At 43.0% G+C, this 9,757-nt stretch overlaps 2 protein-coding genes across 3 annotated transcripts; one reads left to right on the top strand and one right to left on the bottom strand.

Annotated features, from left to right (window-relative positions):
- The first annotated feature begins 106 nt into the window (after positions 1 to 106).
- On the top strand, positions 107 to 4,011 carry LOC147058281 (ATP synthase F(1) complex subunit alpha, mitochondrial-like). Its single transcript, XM_085910382.1, has 11 exons — positions 107 to 217; positions 694 to 769; positions 1,084 to 1,253; positions 1,515 to 1,688; positions 1,777 to 1,943; positions 2,148 to 2,448; positions 2,523 to 2,747; positions 2,819 to 2,926; positions 3,143 to 3,287; positions 3,377 to 3,527; positions 3,608 to 4,011. The coding sequence occupies exons 1-11, from the start codon at positions 158 to 160 to the stop codon at positions 3,684 to 3,686; spliced, it is 1,656 nt and encodes a 551-aa protein (XP_085766508.1). The 5' UTR covers positions 107 to 157; the 3' UTR covers positions 3,687 to 4,011.
- A 1,571-nt stretch (positions 4,012 to 5,582) lies between these two features.
- LOC147058280 (phospholipid phosphatase 1-like) lies at positions 5,583 to 9,563 on the bottom strand. 2 transcript variants are annotated; one of them, XM_085910392.1, is made up of 7 exons: positions 9,217 to 9,563; positions 9,022 to 9,080; positions 8,378 to 8,529; positions 8,025 to 8,305; positions 7,852 to 7,909; positions 7,377 to 7,553; positions 5,583 to 7,241 (listed from the first exon to the last, which is right to left on the bottom strand). In XM_085910392.1, exons 2-7 carry the CDS (start codon positions 9,074 to 9,076, stop codon positions 7,116 to 7,118), a joined length of 849 nt encoding a protein of 282 aa, XP_085766518.1. In that variant the 5' UTR covers positions 9,077 to 9,080; positions 9,217 to 9,563; the 3' UTR covers positions 5,583 to 7,115. The 2 variants fall into 2 exon arrangements, with proteins under 2 accessions (XP_085766518.1, XP_085766517.1); XM_085910391.1 differs by lacking the exon at positions 9,022 to 9,080 and having other exon boundaries at positions 9,217 to 9,556.
- Positions 9,564 to 9,757: the final 194 nt, after the last annotated feature.

Raw genomic sequence — 9,757 nt, 5'->3', positions numbered from 1 at the left:
CAACAGATACACCGACAGGTAGCGTTATTGAGCTAAACCGGTCTGACGAAGTCGCCAGATAAATCGAAGAAGATGTCATTCAGCCATTACAATCTCCCTCAGCCAGGTCGAACCCGCTAGTGGTGGAGGACAAGTCATTACCAAGCAAGCAAGCAAAATGTTATCCGTGCGAGTTGCAGCAGCGTTGGCCAGGACCCTCCCGAGAAGGGCTGGATTAGTAAGTATTTCATTTCAATAATCCATATTGCTCAAATGTTATCAGACTGCTTAATTTTGTGTGCGCATTAACTTTGCATATGTGAAGGGTAACGCCGAATAAAATGTCAATGCAGCAGGCCTCGTGCAAGCGCGACTTCCATTTTAAAAAAGATCTTCTCAAATATGTTCCGTGTGCATTTAAGAGTTGAATTCTGTCCGTCGCTCCATGTATTGCATCGTATGATTTTGTTGATTTTTGCCCTTGTGACAATGAATGTGCGCCGTGGTCGAGTTAGCACGCGAGCTAACGTAGCTTTTCGTTAGCAACCCATTCAACCACGCTTTGAAGGTCAGCTAACCTGACAGCCGCCGACAGGGCTGACACTGACTTGCCCCTTCCTCATTTAGCATGCGCGTTCTGCAACAAATAACAGGAACACTATTAGCATCAATAGTTATTTGCAATTGAATGAGTACGATTCATTTAAATCTCAGGTGTCCAAGGCTGTCCCAGCCGCCTGCGTTGGGGTCAACCACCTCCACACACACAGACCATGGCTGCAAAAGACTGGTGAGACCATTTGAATAACTATTCAAAACGTTTACCTTTTTGTCTCCTCATCCCTTTATTTATTTTTTTGTTACATAAAACATGCAACTTTTTTTTTCTTCACACATATGAAAATAATTGTTTTCTTTGGTCAGATTCAAAACATGCACGTAGACAATCATCACCAAAGTGGTGTTTAAAATTGCTAGCGCAATTAATGAAGCTGTAAACAAAATTGAATTGCAACAATCACCTATCCCTAACAGGTTTTGAACTAGCATTAACATCAATAATGTTGACCTACGGTTACCTTGACTCTCTTTTGTTTTAATAAGGCACGGCTGAGGTGTCCTCAATCCTGGAGGAGAAGATCATGGGAGCAGACACCTCTGCCGACCTGGAGGAGACCGGCCGCGTGCTGTCCATCGGTGACGGTATTGCCAGGGTGTACGGGCTGAGGAATGTCCAGGCGGAAGAGATGGTGGAGTTCTCATCTGGACTCAAAGTATGTTTGTAAAGGGCGAAGGCATATCTTTGCATTTATTTTACCGGAGAAAAATCTCAATCCCCCACAATATTGTGATTCAATATTTTTTTAAATAATTCTTTTCATGGTTCACTTCCCATATGTTTAACAAACAAGTAACAAGATCATCTGTAATCCAATTAACAACAATCAGGTTATACATATTTTAGTCTTACAGGTTTAGGCTTCCATTAAAATAATCAATAATAAAATGAAACCCCTGTTGTTCTTACCCACTAGGGAATGTCTCTGAACTTGGAGCCTGACAACGTTGGCGTGGTGGTGTTTGGTAACGACAAGCTTATCAAGGAGGGCGACATTGTGAAGAGGACCGGCGCCATCGTGGACGTTCCCGTCGGAGAGGAGCTGCTCGGCCGTGTGGTGGACGCTCTTGGAAACGCTATTGATGGAAAGGTCAATAAAGCCCACGTATTACTTCTTCTAGAAGTAATAAAAACATCATAAAAGACAATCTCAAATGGGACATTTGCTTTTTCTGCAGGGTCCTCTGGGTTCTAAGATACGTAGGCGTGTGGGTCTGAAGGCTCCGGGTATCATCCCCCGCATTTCTGTGAGGGAGCCCATGCAGACCGGCATCAAGGCCGTGGACAGCCTGGTGCCCATCGGCAGAGGCCAGCGTGAGCTCATCATTGGTGACAGGCAGACTGGGTGAGTAGCCTTCAAAATGCATCACATTAGTAATCAGGGATGGATGGCCATTTGAGTAGCCATAAAAATGCATCACATTGGCAATCAGAGATGGATGGATGGATGGATGGATGGATGGATGGATGGATGGATGGATGGATGGCCATTTGCTCCATTTGAGTATTTTTCATTGAGAACAAAGTATGATTTGCATCACCTCTTCAGCAAAACGGCCATTGCCGTCGACACCATCATCAACCAGAAACGCTTCAACGAGGGTACCGATGAGAAGAAGAAGCTCTACTGCATCTACGTGGCTATCGGCCAGAAGAGGTCCACCGTGGCCCAGCTGGTGAAGAGGCTGACGGACGCCGACGCCATGAAGTACACCATCGTGGTGTCGGCCACCGCCTCGGACGCGGCCCCCCTGCAGTACCTGGCCCCGTATTCGGGCTGCTCCATGGGCGAGTACTTCCGCGACAACGGCAAGCACGCCCTCATCATCTACGACGATCTGTCCAAACAGGTGAAGGGAGGACGAGCCTGTAGGTTTGGAGTTCTTCCAAACAGCAGTTCTCCAACATTTTGGGTCTTTTTCAGGCCGTAGCCTACCGTCAGATGTCCCTGCTGCTGCGTCGCCCCCCCGGTCGTGAGGCCTACCCCGGCGACGTCTTCTACCTGCACTCGCGTCTGCTGGAGAGAGCCGCCAAGATGAACGACAACTTTGGCGGCGGCTCCCTCACCGCTCTGCCAGTCATCGAGACCCAGGCCGGCGACGTGTCCGCCTACATCCCTACCAATGTCATCTCCATCACAGATGGACAGGTAAGTCTTTCTGACGTCACTTCCGTTTTTGTTGGGCCTTTAGTAAGGTTTTTGTCCTGATTCTGCTCTAGATCTTCTTGGAGACTGAGCTCTTCTACAAGGGTATCAGGCCCGCCATTAACGTGGGTCTGTCTGTGTCCCGAGTGGGTTCTGCTGCCCAGACCAAAGCTATGAAGCAGGTTAGTAAACACCAAAGTAACTTCTCTGGAATAACATGATGACTCTCATTTAGTTGTAAGATGGGTCATTTTGTATTGTTTTAAGGAATTGGGATTTTGAAAAAACATTTTTTTTACGATTCTTAATCAAATTCTGGATTAAAAACAACCCTGAGCAAGATGTATAATAGTTTTTTTTGTGTGTGTTTGTTTTGGGGCGTCCCTGCGTTGTTGTAGGTTGCCGGTACCATGAAGCTGGAGCTGGCTCAGTACCGTGAAGTGGCAGCTTTCGCCCAGTTTGGCTCCGATCTGGACGCTGCCACTCAGCAGCTCCTCAACAGGGGCGTCAGGCTCACCGAGTTGCTCAAGCAGGGACAGTACTGTGAGTGTTCCGCCAAACGACTCCTCCTTATCTGCCTCTTTTGTCTCAACCGGGCCCCCTAATGTCTCTCCTTCCTTTTTGTCCTTAAGGTCCCATGGCCATCGAGGAGCAGGTGACAGTCATCTACGCCGGCGTCAGGGGCCATCTGGACAAAATGGAGCCAAGCAAGATCACAAAATTCGAGAAGGCTTTCCTGCAGCACATTCTCAGTCAGCATCAAGACCTGCTCGCTGCAATCAGGTAAGATCTTGTTTTGTCCCAAATGAGCATTCTTTTATTTGCTTTTTGAAATCATTCAAATGTCAATGTTGACGTTTCAGGGCCGACGGCATGATCTCTGAAGCATCTGATGCCAAACTGAAGCAGTTAGTTCTGAGCTTCCTGTCCAGTTTTGAGTAAGCAGGTTTAGCACTTGATGTTCAGTGCCCCCCCCCCCCTCCCATCATTATGTACGTGTGAACACGCTGAACGCCAAAACCTCCATGTACAGATTTGTCCCAATAAATGTCTACAAATTTCTCGAGCTGTTAATGTATTCTGATTGGCTCAAATAAAATCTAGAATACATGTAGATCATTTCACAGCATTAGTGATGAGTCCTGCTGTTCACAGTAGTAATCGGGAGAGGGGGGGGGGTAGCTCCTTTTTGCTGTTTAAAGTATGTAAGGACCCATGTCAGGTTGGAGTCATGTTTAATATGAGAATAAATTGTGTAACAAATGAAAGTGGTTTTATATCATCTCTTGAGCACATGAAGGATGAGTGGAAGATTTCCTGTGAGCTTGAGATACCCCCCCCCGTGTATAATACACTTGCTTTGTGATCAGTGTATGTACAAATTCTTTTAAATGCAAAAAAAAAAATACTAGGTAACCCTATTGTAACATTATAATGTCCAGCAGGTGGCAGCACGTACAAATGTCATGGTATGAATATGCTCACTAATCATAATTAAGAATTTGTTTGAAAAAACAAACTACCATAATATATACTGGCCAAATCATTAAGTACACCCACACAATTACAATAATTTGTATTTTAATGGGAGCAGCTCTAAGTAAATAGTCAGTGTAATACCACTGAATGGTTTTAATTAAGAATAAATTACCTTTATTGGAGGTAAATCATAATAGCCAAGAAAAGTTCATTTTACTACTTGAGAAAATGTACTATATTTCAATTTGAGATTAATTTTGAAGACGGAGCTGTAAGATAAGCAAAACAATAAAATCAAAATAGTGAATCAATGAGTTTCACTAACTTGAACCACTAAAATCGCAATACTTTACTTTTTTTTTTTGCAATGAATCTTTTTTTTTTTTGTGTTGAAGTTATTGCTTCAATTATGTGGTGCACTGGGGAGCTATCACCATGAATGTCTGCCTGACAGGAATGAAGTTAGTCATGCGGCGTAGAGTGACTGGAGCTGTGCTCATCGTGCAATTGTGACATTAGGAGAGATCTCCAAGGGGAAGGAAGCACATGATGCTTCACACGCGCTCAATGAGTCGATGGTCTCGCAAAGCACTTTGGTCACTGTCTTAACTATTTGGCACTTAAATTTAATGAGCAGTTCCACTGCGCCAACCCCAGTTGAATAACACAACCAGACATGTATAAGTCACGCATATTCACCAGTCTACACGTTCAGAAGGATTACATGACAGCATTTGTGAATCAATCTAGTCATGTATAGGAAATGGAAGTGACATTTTACAAAGAAAACAGTCGGTTAGGATTTGTTGATTCACATAAAACTTGCATCCCTGTTCTGCAAAAAGAATTAGGTTTCACTTCAATATTGCATCTCTGCCTTTTACCGCATACATTTTTGATGCTTATTTTGTCTTTTACTGCCATATCCGTTTTACACTCAGTCACGCAGAAAGCCATTCTCACGAGAGTGAAGAATTTCAAAGTGGTTTCTGTGGTTTGGATCGCTAATGTGTACTCTCGGAAGCTATTGTTGCATGTTTGCATGTTTCAAAGATAAGCTAGTTTCAGTCCAAATTGGGAAGATACGTACATATAGATGGTAAATGTGACCTCCTCAATGAGACTTTGCTGTGAATTTCTTAGGATCATGGCATTTTGTTCCAGACATCTTTAGGCTGACTTCCACGTTATCAAAAATAGTCTATTTAAGTGATTTTATCTTTACATTAATTTGATAATCTTATGTGGGGAACCTATACAAACAATATACAGGTCAAATACATTTAAGGCTTGTTTGGAAAAGCATCCCAAAAAAGGTAATAATAATAAATCGGTTTTAAATAGACTTTTTTTTTTAGATTTTTGTAACAAAAACAAGACTTCTTTTATTTCTCATATTTTCAACAGCACTGTTCAGATCAGGGGTGCGGAACCTGCGGTTCCTGGGCCTGTTATGGACCATCAAAAGCGTTTTAATCTGGTCCGCCCTATAATTCTTAAAAACAAATAAAACATTTGAGAAACTGAGATAAAAAAAAAACCCAACAAGTGTCAAATAAATCACTATCAGAATACTTTTGTCATAAATCGCAACATATTTTCCTGAATTATGTGTAGAGTCCTCGGACGACTTGAAACTGAAAGGTTTCGTACCCCTGATTTGCGCAACTTGAATGCAAGTTTGAAGAAAATGAAATCATAATAAAGACACACACACACACACACGCGCCTCTAATAAGCGGCACTTTATCGTCAACCAGGTGGAACTGCGAGTGCTGTTTTTTTTTTTTGTGTGTGTGTTTGCCGATGTGTCCATGTACCACATACACAAAGTACATCCAGAAGTTGAGCCCCTCCTCACCCACCCCCTTACGCAATAGAAAGGAGCTTTTCCTTTCAGCAAGTTGAGAATTATTTTGTATAAAATATACCATTCGAGGTCTTTAGCGTACATCTTTGAACAAAAGCATGTCACAGACATGTTATTCATACATTTAAATTATGGATAAAATGCAGAAAAAGCGAGTCGGCTTTCAAATGAAATATCAAGATCAACCTAAATTGTACTTTGCAGGTGATCTATTGAAATACAGTACACATCCTCCGGTTCAACGTTTCAGCACTTTTTGCACAACTTGCTCTTTTTACTTCTTTCTCAACAGCTACAATTAACTGTAGTCTCCATCCTTGATTGAAATTTGCCTTCATTTATTATTGTGTATAAAGGGCAAAAGGTGAGTTAAATAAGTGCTGGTGCAATGTACTGTATGATGTCGCATTATCTTGGCAACTATGCTAGATACAACTGTTGGTGATTTCTTCGTGTACAATAACAAGTGAACGCAATTGTGTATGTCACACAGTGTGTTGTACATGCTCGATGGATGGAGTTGATGCTTTATTATCATCTCCATCTTAAGTTCACTGTAATCACAGTATTGGTCCATACATTGACCAAAGAAAATTTCCATTGACTTTTGTAAGAGTTGTGCCCCAAGTATTGAAACATCAAACTGTTGGACATGTGGTTAGGTACTCCTGTAAAAGTTGAAATGCATTTTAGGTTCGTCCTTAAATTACACCCAAAAACCGGACTTACTTCTTTTTTGATGAATGGCGTACGCTTCCTTTGTGGACAGTGGAGGTTTATAAAAGGTGCCAAGGTCTCCCTTACAAGCCTGCTTGCAGCGAGCACACAAGAGTCCCATTATATTCACAGCAAATGGAATTTCATTCCTCCGTGAGACACGCCATATATCCACCCATGGCACGCTGTTGTAAAAAAGTCCCTCCTGCTAGGCAGCATCAAGCCTAAAAAGGCTTTGTGAGTAAGTAAAGTGCATGTGCTGCCTCCCTACCGGGGTCATTCTGTGAGGGGAGGTGGGGGGTCGTTCAGTCAGTGCTGCCATAGTGGTTGGAATTGGGTGGGTTGTCATGTAAACCCGCGTGCTGGCCTCCTTCCTCCTGGGACACGCCCGCCTCCAGGGGCTGCCGGAAGAAGTTGGACACACAGAACACCTGCAGGAAGACAACTTGTCAACCCAAAAACACTAAGCACTCTGAACTCAAACGGAAGACTAAAGGACTGATTCTACTCCCTGTTCTGAAATGTGCTTAACGACAAAAGTCAGACAACAAAGGGGTGGAACTCACCGTGAAGGAGGCCACAGCGCCGCCCTGCAGGAGGCCGGCGAGTACGTCGGTCCAGTGGTGCTTGTAGTCGGACACGCGGGACAGACCCACGTAGATGGCGGTGGTGAGAAGAAAAAACTGCGCGGTGGGCCGTAGAAGTCTCGCCCACTTACTCTTCAGCCTGGCATGGATGTACAACTGGCGATGGCAGAAAGTCATTTCATCGCTTTAAATTACACATACAATGTTATTGTCAATACAGGCGTGCTTTCATTTACAAGAAGGGCACTATTATTTGTGGCCCTAACCCAAATGATGAAACTGTGTTCACAAGCCACGCACGCTCTCAAGGCAACAGAGGAACAATGTCGACCAAACAGGAAGTCAGGCAGACGTACTAAGCAAATTGGTCTGGCACACTCATCGCTCCAAAATCAGTCTTTGAAGTATTATTAAGGTTCTCACTTGTTTTAAATACAAAAGAGATTTTACTTACAGAAAGAAACAGCATACAGTACATGGAGAATGACGAATGACCAGAATAGAAGGACAGCCTACAAAAGGAGTCAAGAAAAATGTCATCATGAGAAAATACTCACGTTGTAATTGGGAGACAACTTTAGAAGACATATACAGTATACAGTCATGAGAGCCTAGTGATGTTTATACCTGGCTTCCTCCACCAGGAACTGGTCCCCGGTACAGGTGATGTTCTCCACGTATCCACCGGCTTTGCAATTGATGAGATCCCACCTGGGCTTGCACACGGCAAGAAAGTGCGGCCGCAGACGCCCCACGGAGTACTTGGCGATGTCCGTCAGCGACTGACTGGCAGCCGCCCCGAATAAGTAGCAGCCCACGGCCTTGTAGACACACGCTGTGTATTTGTGACCGAGCGTCTTGCTCTTGGTGTGAGACAGGTAGATAGAAAGACACTCCCCACAGATGATCTAGAAAGAAAACATGAGCGCAAGGGAAACAATGGACGCCGCCACCAAAATGACCGATTTTTCTCTGCTTACAATAATGAGCGTGAAGGGGATCATGACCCCCCCGAGGAGCTGGTAGGAAATGGTGTCCTCTTTGAGGGGGTAGCGGATGGACTCGTCATCACAGAAGAAGCCTCGTTTGAACGGGTTATGCTGAGGAGTGAGGATGAAGAATGGGAGTCCCACTGATGGAGACACAAACATGGATTATAGAAGATTTTAAAACATTTACTGGAAAATGAAGACATTTTCATGGTGTGCTGTTCCAACTTTGCTCAGCACGTGGGGTGAATTGAATTAGATCATTTGTTATGTTAAATTATGCTTAATATCTAATGTGTTGGCTTTCATTCAGAGATACTTTCATCTAATGTAGAGAAGTGAGGGAAAGGAGTTCAGTACAAATGCGGGCCTCTTTCAACACAGAAATTTTACTTTAAATGAGTCGTGTGGTGATATTACAAAACATCTGATGACGATGATAGAATGAGAAATTAGATGATGTGATTTAAGAGCAAAATACACAAGTACATACAAATGTGGGAAATAACAGCAATTAGTCACATGGAAGAAAACACACAGCACATAGTAAATTCTGATGGTGCTGCAGGTTTCTTATGATTACAAAGCAAATACAGTAGTGGACTAAAAATATAACTTGGGCCTGGAAAACTCACAGAGGCACCACACAAGGTGGGACATTTCCACTTCTCTGTCTGCAGTTCCCCACATCAAGCTGTGGATTTATTTATAAGCTGTTAACGCCGATCAGTTTATTAAAATATACTTCAGGAGATTGTAGTTTTGTTTGCTACTTCAAAAAAAAAAAAAAAGAGTTAAGGGTCAATTAAAAAGTGATCACATTCACATACCGAGTATGAGACAAGTAATGTCCAGCAAGATGTATGGAATCCCAGAAACTTCAAACATGTTGCCTTTTTTTTGTTATGAAAAGTGGGGGAAAAAATAAAGAATAAAACAAAAGTCCTGTAGTCTTATACGACCTTCATGGTGGAATCCGAACGAAAATAGGGCGCTTTCAATAAACACAAAAACCAAAGTAAAGCAGCAAACTCGCCGACGCGTGGACAGCTTCACGCCATTCAAAGTTGTCCCGGAGCATCTTTCACTGGTCGCCGTTGGGGAGAACTTACCGGTGTGTTACAGAAACCAGCACCTTGTTACCGTTGTGATTAATGACGCCTTCGTGTTCTGCTGGGAAACCAAAAACTCCAGACACGTGACATTAAAAGGAAAGAAAGAAGGCATATATTGAATATTTTGGATGTAGTACGTGACAGAAAATACTCCAGTTATCAATTCCTCTTCCGTACCCAATTCTAATTTGTTACATTGAACAAATAAAAGAAGAAAATATTGTTCTGAGTTTTCCCTTTTTTTATGTACACTGAA

This window comes from Syngnathus leptorhynchus, chromosome 4 (genome assembly GCF_054491065.1).
Source record: "Syngnathus leptorhynchus isolate UIUO chromosome 4, UIUO_Slep, whole genome shotgun sequence".
NCBI classification, from domain to species: Eukaryota; Metazoa; Chordata; class Actinopteri; order Syngnathiformes; family Syngnathidae; genus Syngnathus; species Syngnathus leptorhynchus.
Note: the sequence above shows the minus strand (reverse complement) of the source record. Positions and strands in the feature narration are given on the sequence as shown.

Bases quoted from the DNA above. Each gene is read 5' to 3' on its own strand.
- LOC147058281 (XM_085910382.1), top strand. From the start codon at position 158: ATGTTATCCGTGCGAGTTGCAGCAGCGTTGGCCAGGACCCTCCCGAGA. The intron at 218-693 runs GTAAGTATTTCA...TTTAAATCTCAG, and splicing joins TCCCGAGAAGGGCTGGATTA to GTGTCCAAGGCTGTCCCAGC. The intron at 3,288-3,376 runs GTGAGTGTTCCG...TTTGTCCTTAAG, and splicing joins GCTCAAGCAGGGACAGTACT to GTCCCATGGCCATCGAGGAG.
- LOC147058280 (XM_085910391.1), bottom strand. From the start codon at position 9,274: ATGTTTGAAGTTTCTGGGATTCCATACATCTTGCTGGACATTACTTGT. The intron at 8,530-9,216 runs GTATGTGAATGT...TGTCTCCATCAG, and splicing joins CATTACTTGTCTCATACTCG to TGGGACTCCCATTCTTCATC. The intron at 7,554-7,851 runs GTAAGTAAAATC...TGCCATCGCCAG, and splicing joins ACTGTATGCTGTTTCTTTCT to TTGTACATCCATGCCAGGCT.